At 45.2% G+C, this 13,943-nt stretch overlaps 1 protein-coding gene across 3 annotated transcripts; it reads left to right on the top strand.

Moving 5' to 3' along the window:
* Positions 1-404: 404 nt before the first annotated feature.
* Positions 405-13,410, top strand: NOL9 (nucleolar protein 9). 3 transcript variants are annotated; one of them, XM_073316956.1, is made up of 12 exons: positions 421-732; positions 1,669-1,891; positions 2,972-3,099; positions 4,162-4,300; positions 4,927-5,023; positions 5,870-5,967; positions 7,232-7,393; positions 7,668-7,956; positions 10,579-10,690; positions 11,123-11,300; positions 12,515-12,648; positions 13,068-13,410. In XM_073316956.1, the coding sequence occupies exons 1-12, from the start codon at positions 436-438 to the stop codon at positions 13,176-13,178; spliced, it is 1,968 nt and encodes a 655-aa protein (XP_073173057.1). In that variant the 5' UTR covers positions 421-435; the 3' UTR covers positions 13,179-13,410. The 3 variants fall into 3 exon arrangements, with proteins under 3 accessions (XP_073173058.1, XP_073173057.1, XP_073173056.1); XM_073316955.1 differs by having other exon boundaries at positions 13,065-13,410; XM_073316957.2 differs by lacking the exons at positions 12,515-12,648; positions 13,068-13,410 and adding an exon at positions 8,097-8,286 and having other exon boundaries at positions 405-732; positions 11,123-11,180.
* Positions 13,411-13,943: the final 533 nt, after the last annotated feature.

The following is a 13,943-nucleotide window of genomic DNA, read 5'->3' as shown; positions in this document are numbered from 1 at the left end:
CCGGGGGCCCCGTGTCGCGGGGGGGGAGGGGCCGGGGGCCCCGTGTGGCGGCCCGGCGGGGGGGAGGGGCCGGGGGCCCCGTGTCGCGGAGGGGGAGGGGCCGGGGGCCCCGTGTGGCGGGGGGGGAGGGGCCGGGGGCCCCGTGTCGCGGGGGGGGAGGGGCTGGGGGCCCCGTGTGGCGGCCCGGCGGGGGGGAGGGGCCGGGGGCACCGTGTCGCGGAGGGGGAGGGGCCGGGGGCCCCGTGTGGCGGGGGGGAGGGGCCCCGGGTCCCGGGTCCCGGCCCCGCGCGCGGAGGGGGGGAGGGGCACCGTGTCGCGGCCCCGCCGCCGCCGCCTGGACGCCCCCTCTGACCCCGCGGGGGGGCGCTTGAGTCGGGTCTCGCGCGATTCTCGCCGGCTGGGGCGACTCTCGCGAGAGTTGCTGTGGAGGCCGCCATGCCCCGGCCGCCCGCTCTCCGCCGCTTCCCCGCGGCCCGCCGGGCGCAGCCTCCGCGCAAGCGCCTGGGCCGCGGCCGCCGGCAGGGAGGCCCGGGCTCGGGCCCCGCGGCCCGGAAGTGGCGGGAGCGGCCCGGCCGGGACGCGTGGCGGGAATACGCCGCCTCCTTCGTGCGCGCGGGGCTGCTGCAGGCGCCGGGCCCGGCGGGCGGCGGGGAGGCGGCCCCGGCAGCGCGCAGCCTCGCCGCGGTGCAGGCCGCAGAGGGCGCCGCGGTGCTGCTCCTGCCGCGCGCCCAGGTGCGGGGGGGCGGCCGCTGGGGGGGGCAGGTGTTGGGGGGGGACGAGGGGCGATGGAGGGGGCCGCCGTTGGAGGGGATGGGGGGGCGTTGGGGGGGACGGAGGGGGCAGCCGTTGGGGAGGACGGGGGGGCGATGGGGGCGATGGAGGGGGCAGCCGTTGGAGGGGACGGAGGGGGCAGCCGTTGGGGGGGACGGAGGGGGCAGCCGTTGGAGGGGACGGGGGGGCGTTGGGGGCGATGGAGGGGGCAGCCGTTGGAGGGGATGGAGGGGGGGCCGTTGGGGGGGACGGAGGGGGCAGCCGTTGGAGGGGACGGAGGGGGCAGCCGTTGGGGGGGACGGAGGGGGCAGCCGTTGGGGGGGAGCAGGCGTTGGAGGGGAAGGGAGGGCTGGCGCGGGGGGGGACGAGGGGGGATGGAGGGGGCAGCCGTTGGAGGGGACGGGGGGGCGTTGGGGGCGATGGAGGGGGCAGCCGTTGGAGGGGATGGAGGGGGGGCCGTTGGGGGGGACGGAGGGGGCAGCCGTTGGGGGGGACGGGGGGGCGATGGGGGAGATGGAGGGGGCCGCCGTTGGGGGGAGCAGGCGTTGGAGGGGAAGGGAGGGCTGGCGCGGGGGGGGACGAGGGGGGATGGAGGGGGCAGCCGTTGGAGGGGACGGGGGCGGCCGTTGGGTGCTGGGGGGCGGCTGTTGGGCGGGAGGGCTGTTGGTGGGGTAGCTGGGAATAGTTGGGGGGGATGAAGATGTGCAGTGGCTTTGGGCCCTAGCCCAGTGCGGGAGCAGGGATGGGGTGGGTGGGGGGCAGCTCCTGGGCGGGGTGGGAAACTCAGCGCCTCTTGTGTGTGAACAGCCAGGGCAGGGGCTGTCTCTCCCTTGTCTGTCTAGCACCGCCCTGTCTTCAAGCCTGGTCAGTATCTCGTCTCCTGTTTCCCCACTGCAGAAGCTGACCTTCACTGGGAAATGCCGCCTGACCTGCCTCTATGGTGCAGTCCGAGTGTTTGGATTTACTATCACTCAGGAGCAGCCTCCCTACGACCTCTTCTCCCCTCAGACCCACTCTGCCCTGACCATCGAAGCAGTGATCTACGAGACGCTGGAGAAATCGAAAAAGGAGATGAGGATATCAGCCAGGGCGATGCTCAGAGCCCATCATGTGCCACGTGGTAAGCATGGGCTGAGCAGTGTGCTTTGGTGAGGAGTCTGCTATTTGGGGGGCTGAAGAGCCATACTATTAGGGCTGGTTACATGTAGGGCTACCTGTTACCAATTGCTTTGGGGCAGACTGAAGAATCTCAGAGACCTTGTAGTGAGATAAGCCTTTTATCTCTCTGTCACCATTCTGAATGTAGACTAGAGTTGTGATCAGAAGTCATCTTCACCTGACATTATTCAGTGGCTTCTGTGAACTGAGTTAGGGTGGTCCCAGTCTAGTGACATGTCCTCATCGTCACTATTGCTGTTGATGCCTTTTCTGGCTGTTTTCTGTAGAGGCAAAGCAGAATAACTTCCCATTAGAGTCAAATTTTTAACAGTGAGGGTAGTTAACTATTGGTAGAGATTATCAAATGCTGTCGTAAATTTTCCATTGCTGGCAGTCCTTAAATCAAGACTGGATGATTTTCTAAAAGATGTGCTTTATTCAACCACAAGTTGAGCTAAAAGCAGGAATCACTGTTTGAAATTCTAGGGCCTGTTTTACATAAGAGGTCAGACTAGGTGAGCTATTATGATCACCTGGACTGAGGGGAGAGATGTGTTTCATGCTGTATCTGTCCAGTGGGTACTACAGTTTTTAGGGCTGTCCAGCCATCATCTGTCCCACAGTAAATTCACACACACAAATATTTGGTCTATAGTTGTACACGTAGTAATTGGCAAACTCTCAAGATCGTCTTTATCACTTTTTTATGGCAATGAAAATGACTGAGTGTTGTTTATTGCCTTACTTTAGGATACGAATATACTTTCTCATTTTCCATGGAGCTCTGTAGTTTGTTTTTTAAAGTACAGGACTGGAAAATAGGAACTCATGAGTTCTAGTTCTGCACATCACTGACTTCTTTGGCAAATCACATAAGATGTTTGCTTCTCTTTTCACATTTGTCAAATGGGGAGATACCTACCTCACAGGTATTATGAAGGTCAGATAATGTAAAAATTATTTGTCCATTGTATCAGTTTTGGTCTTGACTCTAATTTGTGTGAAATATAGTGTTTTAAGACTAACTGTTGTCATCTTGCAGCTGCTAGAATTAAACTGATGAAAAATTTTGCCCCTTTGTGTTCCGTGGTGCTGTTGGATGGTCTGGATACCTCGGTTACAAGATTCATTCTTAATCACCCAGAGTTCTCCCATATCTTCAGAGTAAAGGTGAAATGCGTCTTCCACTTGGTTACTTAATGGAAATCTTGCATTTGTTCAAGCTTACCCTGTGGGAATTGTTTTATGAGGAAGAAAAATGTGCATGGCTTCAGGAGAAGATCAGTGGTATATTGAGCAATAAGTATATGGGTCAGGAAAAAAAAGCATGTGTTATGTTTGTAAAATTCAGACTAATTTCCAGGAATTGTGAATTAAGGGGGTACCGTTCCATAGAAGTATTCTGGATATTTACCATAAGACCAAAGCTTGAATCATGTATGTAGTCATTCAAGTCAACATTTAACAGATATTTCATTAACCTGTTGCTGAATCAGTGATGGAATTATAACCGTGTACATAAGTTGTAATTCATTCTTTTATATATATGACACATGGATCTATCCTTTGCCGGAACTTCACTTCCTCTTTTACTACTTATCCTTCTTAGTCCTTTGTTCCAGTCACTTTCTTGCTACTGTCTTCCCATACTTTTCTCCCCACACTCCCCAGCCCTCTAGTGTTTCCTGTTCTGTCTGCAGTTGGTGGCAGCTCCACTTGACTGGCCCAGCCCCATTATTGTTTCCAGAGCACCTTGTTTCATGTTCCAATCATGTCATCATCCTATATCTGTCATGTGACTTTCAGGTGTGCTCCCATGCCTTTGAATTATAAGGCTGGTTTCCCATGGTTTATAATGGTCTGAGCGCTGTAGACCTGTATATAATAATACCTAGCTCTTACAGAGTTTTTCAGTAGAGCTCCAAGTGCTTTATAAAGGAGTTATCATTCTTCCCATTTTAGACATATCTGTCTGTGGTATTTATAAGGTGCCATTTGCTGTAGTAAGTAGAATGTCAATGAAGATAAGACCTTGTTCCTATCACTTTCTTCCTCTCACTTGGACTTAAGACTTCTGTAGAACGAGAACAGAGAAGATAGTGTGACTAAATCCTTCTGTCCTGGTACCACTGTCCAGGCTATAAGACAGTAGGAGTTATTCTGGGGTTATTTTGTATTGTTATGTATGAATTTGCTAAAACCTTTCTCTGCTATATGCTTGCTGATCTCTAGAGACAAAGGGGTCCTTGCTTCACACCAGAAGATGCAGCTCTAGCTTCTACTGGTATTGGAAAACGTGATCCTGAAAGCGGCCTGATTTTTTCAGAGAGTTCAGTTTCGGCAATTGAAGAGTTAATACAAGCGTGTTGTGGTGAGTATCTTAAATTGATGGAACTGAATATGTTAAGTTTTGCAGAGATATAACAGGAGCAAAAGCTCCTTTCTCAGAGTTTTTTTCCTAAGTTCATGCTTGTGAAACCATGCCCTGACAACAGTGAAAAGCTTGGGTCAAATTTCAAGTCTTGGGGGAGTTTCTGAACCAAACTGAGTGTGAGTTACCCCATTTTGATGTACTTAGAGGGCAGGAGGGAGTGTTTATCTCGCCCATAAGGCTTATTGCTGCCTTGCTGATCTGCCACCAAGACTAATGTGCCTTTATGATGATTTTAGTGGGGGTTGGGCGGGTATCAGTTTCCCCCACCCCCCAATAATTTCCCATAGGCAAGTAGAATTTTGCAAGGTTTTGGTTTTGTGTTGGAGTCCGCCCTCTTAGAAAGCTTTTTATTTTGTGTTTATATATGTCAATACCCTCTTCACCTTTAAACACAGTTATCTTGTTCGGTTCCCAAGTGCAAATATAAGCCCATGTTATGTAAACTGCTCTTTCAATGAAAATGCTCAGCTCCTGAGATTAAATTTTTGTAAACTTTTGTGGAGTAGGATGCATGAGATTAATTTGTAGTAATGGTCCATATCAGGGTATGTTTATTTTTCCAGAGGAAGATGATGGTTGTCCTGTCATTCTGGTGTGTGGCCCAAAAAGTATTGGAAAATCAACATTTAACAGATATCTCATTAACCTGTTGCTGAATCAGTGAGTTTTTTATCCTATAAGACTCAAATTTTCAAATCTTCTATGATCTGGGCAAGAAAAAATTGATGGGATTATTTGTAAATAATTACTGGAAATTTGGATATTTTTGAAAATTACAATTTTTGCTTGATGTAATTGGCAGTCGCCATCTGTCTGTACCACTTGTGCAATTTGGCATTGATTGGCAGTCTCTCTGCTCAAGACTGGAATGGTATTGGGCTGTCGCTGGTCCAGACCATGCATGCTGCCTGGTGTTGTAGTTGGTTATAGTTAAAGCTACACAAGTAGTCACAGGTAGTTTTAGTAAAAGTCATAGACAGGTCACAGGCAGTCAACGAAAATTCACAGCCTGTAATCTGTCCATGACTTATACCTGTGACTAAAACTTCGGGGGCGGCTGCTTGGGGGGAGTGAAGGTGGGGGAATTGTCCAGGAGTGCCCAGGACCAGCAGATGGCAGCTGCTCCAGCCAGCTGCCCGGGGACAGCTGCCAGGAGCTGCCCGAGCAGCGGCTGGTGTGGCTGTCCCCAAGGCCACCTGAGGAGCTGGCCCTGGACGCTGCAGAAGTCAAGGAGGTTGCACAAAGTAATGGAATCTGAGACCTCCGTGATGCACATGGAGTCCTAGTTATAGTTTGTCCTTGCCTGATCATTACAATCTGTCAAATAGAGGGAGGAGGCAGAAAGCTAGTGATCTTATTCAGTGTCTGAGATTTTCAAAATTGTGTTTAAAGCTGTCAGAGTTGGATTCTTTTCCTGATATATTCTAAGTAAAATGCTGTCCTGTTTTATTTACACAGATGCTAATATGCAGTGCCTCTTAAAATATCGTTATTCTTTTATTGTAGCCTTCCTTGTGTTGAATATTTGGAATGTGATCTGGGACAGACAGAGTTTACACCACCTGGCTGTGTCTCCTTAATTAATGTGTCAGAGCCATGTCTTGGTATGTATTTTGCTATATTCTTATCACCAGAAAAATATATATATATAATATATATATTTTTATTCTCTAAAGGTACTATGCAGGATTCTCACTCCTGTGTCTTAACAGAACCATATTACCTCTACTCACAGTTCAAAAAACATTATAAGTGAAGGAGGCCTGCCAATCTTGTGGTAAGGAGCTAAGACCCGGGAGTGAAATCCTCCAAGGTGCTATCTCTAGGAAATCAGAACTACCAGGCAAGTTATTCTCCCGTGTTGGTTTTTACATATTTTATGGAAGTGGGTGGAGAGGGTGATCTTTTCTATATGCTGTTGGTCTGGGATATAGCAGACCTGAGTTAGTTTTCCTTCTCTGCCACAGACTTCATGTGACACCTTGGGCAAATCATTTAATCTCTGTTTCAGTTCTCCATCTGTGAAAGTGGGAATAATACTTGCATACCTCACTGAAACTTTAGGATAAGTTTATTAATGTTTTTGAGATATGCAGATAGTGGTGTGGGTCAAAGAAGTACATGTTTTAGAACTTTCTGGGGTTTGTGCTTTAAAAAAAAAAGTTTCAACATCTCACCCTGGTTTTAAATTGTAAAGTTGTTAAGCTTGGGGTGGGAAAAAGAGGGAAGAATATTGTTGTAAGTTTTGAAAACCTGCTAATAGGTATGGCCTTGGATGTCTCCAAAGAGCTTTGGTTCCCAGGCACCAAATGATGTGGTCTACTATTTGGATCAGCTGCTTACCTTGGGCTGCTCTGTCATCATGGAGGAAAAAAACGAATGTGTTTACACTACTAAATTGTAATGCACACAGTCCTTTTGTCATTCCAATTTAGGGTTCCTTTTTTACTTCCTGACCAAAAACTGCTACCCTGCTCAGATTGTCTTCTAGAATAGTAGTTAATCTAAATTAATTTATAAACTCGTACGTTTAAGAATTGTATAGTTCCATACCACATTAGTGGATTTATCAGGTTTCTGATACCCAGACGTCCAGACTGACTGTCTTTGACTGTATACTCAGAGTTGAAAGGAAATGATCTGCAGGGCAGAGGCAGGTTCATTGGAGCAAGTGGAGAAAATCTTAAAGCACAAGTCTTTCCAAAAAAGATGAAACAACTGGAAGAATAACTTCCATCAGTATAGAAAAGGATTGAGCATGTGTGCTTCAGGAGTTTTGGGGGTTTTGCTAACTCTTTATGGCCGCTTTCTTTGAATTACTGAATCTCCCAAGTATTTACTGTTAATCTTCGGTGTGTCTTTTTTCAGGGCCACCATTCACTCATCAGCGAATGCCACGTAAAATGGTGTATTATGGAGAAGCTAGTTGTGATCAGGATACCGAAAGATATATTGACACAGTAAAGTATGTGTTTAACTCCTACAAGAAAGAAGTGCCTTTGGTCATCAATACAATGGGATGGGTGAAAGGTAAGCCAGCGTACATCTAGTCTTTGGAGATGCATTAGAAGATTAATACTATATCTTAACAGTATACTTGCCATAATGCACATTTTGTAGCTATTCTGAGACTGGGAAATATGACTCTAATTCTGTGTGAGTTTATTTTAAGTCTCTAACAACCATTGAGAGACATTCCTGAGTCTCTAATAACCAAGGTTCAGCTCTGCAAGATGCTTACCTGGTGTGACTGCACTACATTGTGCAAACTGTGTTTTCTCTCCCCCCCCCCCCATTCCCAAAGGTGTTGGATTGCTGCTTCTGATTGATATCATTCGACTGCTGTCACCCAGTCACATTGTTCAGATCAGTGTGGAAGACTTTATGCCTCGCTTTACCCCAGAATATATTAATCTTGCTGCTGGCCTACATACAAAAGGCAAACTACAGGGCAAGTGTAAGAGCATGGACGTGAGTGGAATGGAGGATTGGAAGCAGTATGAAGGAGAAAGCGACTTTCAAACATCGACTACAGGGCATAAATTGCTGTGCGTACAACCAAAATTTCCTGGAGCAGGGAATGCTGGTGAAGCGTAAGTACAAAAGCGACTGCTCCTGCCATGAAGTATGTGTTTCCAGCAGTTTGTCTGCATTTCAGCATGTCATTCATAGTCACTAAATTTTGAAAGTAAATGCACAATGCAGAGCTCTCTATCTGATGTTATTTTCGCAGAGCCACACTTGCATCTGTTCAGGTACTTGTATGGCACAGTCATCGTAGTGTCGAAGCACCTACAAGTAGCTACATGGAGAAGAGATTTGATAGTAGATGGCTCTGTAATCTAGTGGAAAAAGGCATAACAAGATCCAGTGGTTGGAAATGGACATTAGAGAAATTCAGACAACAAACCACATTTTTAACAGTGAGAATAATTAGCAATTCTAACAACTTACCTAGGGATGTGATGGATTTGTCAACACTTGACATCTTTAAATCAAGACTAGAATCTCTTAAGTATCCATAGCTTAAACAGAAGTTGTGGCTGTCATGCAGAATTTACTTGGCATGGTTCTGTGGCATATTTTATGCAGGTTAGATTAGATTATCATAATGGTCTCTTTTGGTTTTAAAATCCATTAAATGGACATTCTAATAGTTTTTTCAAAAAATGGTATTTAAAACCTTGGAATAACTACCAGTTTTTATTTAATAATTTTGATCGTTTGATTTTGAAAAATATCAAACTACATTTTTCATGAAAAATTAAAACATTGACAGTACTGCTAATTTTTTTTTTTTGCAAAAAGTCAATTTCAAAAGCCATTTTTGGATGAAAAACTTGTTTTGAAATATTTCATCCTGTTCTGCTTATCAGTTCATGAGAGAAGTGCAAGACTGATAGTGCAATGGTAGCCTTGTGTACGTTTCTGGAACAAACTTCACTAGTGATTTAACAGAGAACTGCACTTATGGCAAAGTAAAGCCTTTTGCTTTGCTGAAACTATTTAATAGCCATGCAGGACTAAGTTTCCTGTAAGCTGTGTGGCCGCATAACAGACTATTAAGTGCCACGTGGGCACTCAGGGAACCCACCTGGTCAGGGGAGGGCCAACCGTCTGCTGAGGAGGGGTGCCCCAACTCAGCACCAGAGCTGCCGCAACAGGGAAGGGTGCCTTTTCCCCCGGCCCACACCACAGCCCAGGTGCTGTTGCCGGGAGAGAGCTGGGGGGAGTCTTCTCTCCCTGCTGTAGCCCTGGGGCAGCCTGCACCCTTAACCCCTCAGCCCAACCCCAGAGCCCACACCCCAACTCTCTGCCTCAGTCCTGAGCCTCTCCATCTCCAGTTCCACCCCAGAGCCTGCACCCATGCACCCCAACCCTCTTCCCCAGCCCTGAGCCCCCTCCCACACTTTGAACCCCTCAGCCCCACCCCACCACATGAATTTTCTTATGTGCACCAATATAGAGGTGATGTATCACACATCACCTCCATATTTGGTGCTCGTAATAAAATTAATTCCGCACATGTGTGGGAAAAATTAGAGGGAACAGTGTCCCTAATCTTGATATAGTAAATATTTCTGAGGGAATTCTATGCCAAAAAATTAAAAATTCTTCGCACAATATTTTAAAATTCTGCATGTTTTATTTGTCAAAATAACACAATATAATCACACCAGTTTCAATTATTTTTGGTCATTATTTCAAAATACCTGTCAGCAAGTATGTCTAACTACAGACGACAAAAAAGAGTCAGGAAATGTTTTTTGGCCCTGTCTGACCCCCCCAGCAGCCCCATGCTGTCGGTTTCCCCATAGGCCCTGTCTCCTGACCTGTCCTGACAGGTGCTGCGACGAAGGCAGGCTCTTTCTCTTCCCCATCTGGCTAGGAGCTGCTGCTGTGTTCTTTCACCACAGGGCTCTCTGGTGGGCAAAAGGCAGAACTGCAGAAGTTATTTTCTGCTGGGAGCTGTTGCTGTTCTTGCGCCGCAGCGCCTTCTGATGGGCAAAAGGCGGAACTGAAGCAACATTTTGGCAGAAGCTTTTTTCTGCACAAAAAATAAAAGTATGTGCAGCTTATTAATTATGCACATATGCAGTAGCGCATAATTTCTCCAGGAGTATGTAGAGCTGTGGACAGGAAGAAACCCTAAAGCTTTTCAATATGCCTTTTAGCTACGATGGTTTAAGGGCAAACTTAGTAACCAATATTTATCTAAAGATTGCGTGCGTCAGCAACTGTCTCTCCTTGGCTCTCATCCTGTCACTTGCTTTCCATTTCTCTGATATTGGGGGATATGCATGGGTGTTTGACTTCACCCAGAAACCTTCACTAAAGAACTGTTTAATAAAGAGTGACTTGGGTCACTGGCTCAGACCATCATTTCTTCTCCTTTGTCACAATTGGCGAATGGAAAATTCTCCTGGCTATCAGCACTGGAGAAGAGAGCCAGAATCTAAAAAGTGACTGCTGCCTAAAGCAAGCAGCCTTATAATATCATCCTGCAACTGAACTGTGGAATCTCAGAACCACAAGGTTAATAAAACATAGCTCTAAATAGGTCTGAACAACAGAAATTTTAAAATAAACCTTCTAAAACAGTGAATATAAAAATATCACACTGCAAATTCTGAAATGTCTGAGTAAGTGCTTATGTTTGAATTAGAACATGATTGTTTTTCATCTCTGCATGATTTGTTTGCTTATTTTTCTAGACGGGTCCACAGCAGTATCCTCCGGGATGTGGCAATGTTAGGTTACCTTGGCCAGCTGCAGCCTCTGGAAACAAAATCAGTACTTCCTTTACATAGTTTGGTTCCCTATCAGGTAACTTAACCATTTGTGAAAGAATTGAAGATGCCATTTTGATGACTGGATTCAGAAAGCTGATTGTTAGTAATCTAAATTACTATATTCTAAATGTTTTACGGAACTGTCAACAAAAAGACCCTGTCCGAATGCTAGGAGCAGTAGTAACCCACTTGTAAAACATCTCTATCAGGTTAACATTTATGCCAGCACTCCCTGAAATGTATATAGCAAAGATTTTACATGTCTCTTGGTCAGACGTTTGTGATTACAGTATTGTGTTGTCACTAATGTAGGTAGGCACACAGCGTACAGCAGATTTCAATTTGTGTACAGCGATGGCTACAACAACACTGTATATAGTGATGATAGAAATAACTAAAAGTATGTGTCTATTGCAATTCAGAACTAAATTCAAGTTGAACTAATGATCTGGGGCTTATTTTGTAGGTACCTTTCAATGCTGTTGCGCTCAGGGTTATTCACACTGATGTTGCTCCTACACACATCATGTATTCAGTAAATGCCAGCTGGGTCGGTCTCTGCAGGATATTGGATGAGGTCAGATGTCAGACTGATGGGCCAGTCTTGCTTACACAGACACCAGTCTGTGATTGCTTGGGCTTCGGTGAGTGAATCCTGGGAAGACTTTAGCATTGCGTAAACTAAATTGCCCCGTCTGATCATATGTTGAAACTGCAGCATAAAGGAGTCACCATTTTTAATCACTCTTTTAAAGGTAACTTGAAAAATAGGAGTAGAGTAAAAGAATAAACATCTGCTTCTTCTCTACAGGTTTTGTTTTCCATTATAACCTTTGCTTGTGAGCCCTCTGTCTTAAATTAGTGATTAGTTAAGATCGCAAAACAGTTTCCATTGTAGTCTTTGTATTTATTCATAACTTGATACATTATTTTCCTTTGGGTTCAGATGTTTAAGATCAACTTCAGGAAGTTGTGCTCAAAATCCATTTGGATGTCTCAACCTGTGTGGATTGGGGGTAAAATATTCTTATTGTAGGGGGGAGAAATAAGTACACTTCTCTGAACAGGGCTACAGCAAAAGTCGCCTGAAGTCTGAATCTTACCTTGGGCCTAATCCTCACTAAGCACTCATCTCTACTTAATTTGAAAAAAGTCTGGTTTTGATGCAACAATTCTCAGGTGCTTTCTATGTCTTGAGCATTCAGGGTTCCCTGGAGCTCTGCAGGAGCATAGCCACAAACAAGGAGTGTGTGTTGGGGGGAGTTCCCTAAACAGTTGAAGCCATGTTAAAGTCGCACAGGGAAAATCAGTCCAGAAGTGCAAAGAGTGGTGTTCCCCTGCAAATTTTACTTGACTGTATTGTGCACGTATCCTTTGTTCTCTCTTTAAAAAAGTTCTATTTTAATGTACGTTTAATGACAAATACCATTTTATCACAAACCATAGCAGGAGATGTTGCCGTTTTGAATCTAAATATTTGCATTGCCTCTAATGACTTTTAGCTATACAACTTTACATTGCATTAATGTGTGTTGTACATCTGTTTTGAAAACACACAGCAATTTTACTTGAAAATCTGAAGGTTCTGTTGCTGCTCCTGGAAAAAACTATCCTGGAGTTGACATCTGGGGTATTTGGGTTTTTCATGACCAAAAGGGGATGGAGGGTAGGGGAGACAAATCACAAGAGTAGCAAGAAAATCATATTTCAGCCTCTGTCTAGGGCATGATTCCTGCTTAAACCTAAAACACTACTTTAAGAAATAACTAGCCCATTCAAAGAATTTCAACTATGCAGTGATTGTGCATCCTTCCATAGTTCAGAGGATTTAAGACTGAACTGTAAATATATTTTAAAGGAATTATCCGAGGGATTGACATGGAGAGGAAGCTTTACCATATTCTGACTCCAGTACCTGCAGAAAACTTAAGACTTGTAAACTGTCTGCTGCTGGGAAATATCACCATTCCAGATTGTGTCTTTACAAACCAGGTAAGGGTGACTTATGAAGATCTTCAGACAGCTTCTACCTACACAGCAGGGTGACGTGTATTTTAATTAGAAGGTATTAGATCTATTTCTTGTATTAAATCAGCTGTATTATAAGGCATGCGTGAGCTGGGAGGCTTATGTGTATTAACTGGTGGTTAAGGCTCCAAGATAGGAACGTTTTGTATTCAGTACATAAGCCGGTTAAATGCTCTCTCTATATATATTAACAAACTTATTAAGTGGCGATTTTTATTTTCAATTTTAAACTTACTTTTTAAAATCTTGTGTGTTGCAGTACATGATTCTCAGAGCTGCCCAGTGGTAAACCGCTAAATTCTGTCAGTCTGCATAAATGAAACAGAACAAAGTAATGTTCAGACTGGCAGTGTCTTTCAGTTTGTCTTTGTGTGTTTCAGCAGGGAACTGAAGGGGAGATCCCCTATGTGACATCTGAATACAATTATGACATTTCGGGAGCTGGGAAGTTGAAAATGAAGAAGCACCTCAAGAGAAGAGAACACAGTAGATAATCTCCATTTAAAGCCTTCTGAGAGAATGAATTACAGGGTTTGTTTCATAATAAGGGGCCAGGGAGCTTCCCAGAGAACTTGGCACATTCTTGGAACCAGCAAAGGTCCCACAGAACTGTGAGGAAGAGCATTTATCATCCGGTGCAAATTGTGTAGTGCTTACCTGCCAACCGCTTACTTTTTATACTTCCATTATGTACCTTTGTGTTTTATAGTAAACATCTATTAAAAACTTCAGTTTCAGTTTCTTTTTCAAATCCCACACTGACCCATGTATAGCTGGGCTCACTCTGTCCTAGTTATCCTGAGGGTGATGTGCTCTGAGTAAATGTCTCCATTGTACTGTGAGCCATAGGAAGAGGATGCCATGGAAAGATACTTTTTTAAATCTCTGGTTAATTCCAGTGTACTGATGATCTCAACCTAATTGCTTATTTAGAAGTTAGTGGCATCCCAACTTTCTGATCTTTAGTCCTGGAGTTTGCAGTGACTTAACTATCCCCCTATGGATACTAATTTCATGTCTTTTATTAAATTGGATCATTTCTATACGAAAAACAGTATCATCTTGTAAACACTCCTGTAGCTTTTCAAGGTACTGTGTATAACTTGCCAAATAAGGCCACTAGAGGGAGTCGGGTCACTTGTCAAATGTTGTGGCCTTGAATTGCCATAGCTAAAGCTACATCAGATTGAGAGGGCACTTAGTGGTGGGTGCTATAGAAAACCTGATGGGGAGAGAAGTGACTAATAGACTTCACCTAA

The sequence above is a fragment of the Lepidochelys kempii genome, chromosome 18 (genome assembly GCF_965140285.1).
Source record: "Lepidochelys kempii isolate rLepKem1 chromosome 18, rLepKem1.hap1, whole genome shotgun sequence".
Classification (NCBI taxonomy): domain Eukaryota; kingdom Metazoa; phylum Chordata; order Testudines; family Cheloniidae; genus Lepidochelys; species Lepidochelys kempii.
The sequence above is the reverse complement of the archived record's forward strand: the minus strand, read 5'-3'. Positions and strand labels throughout refer to the sequence as shown.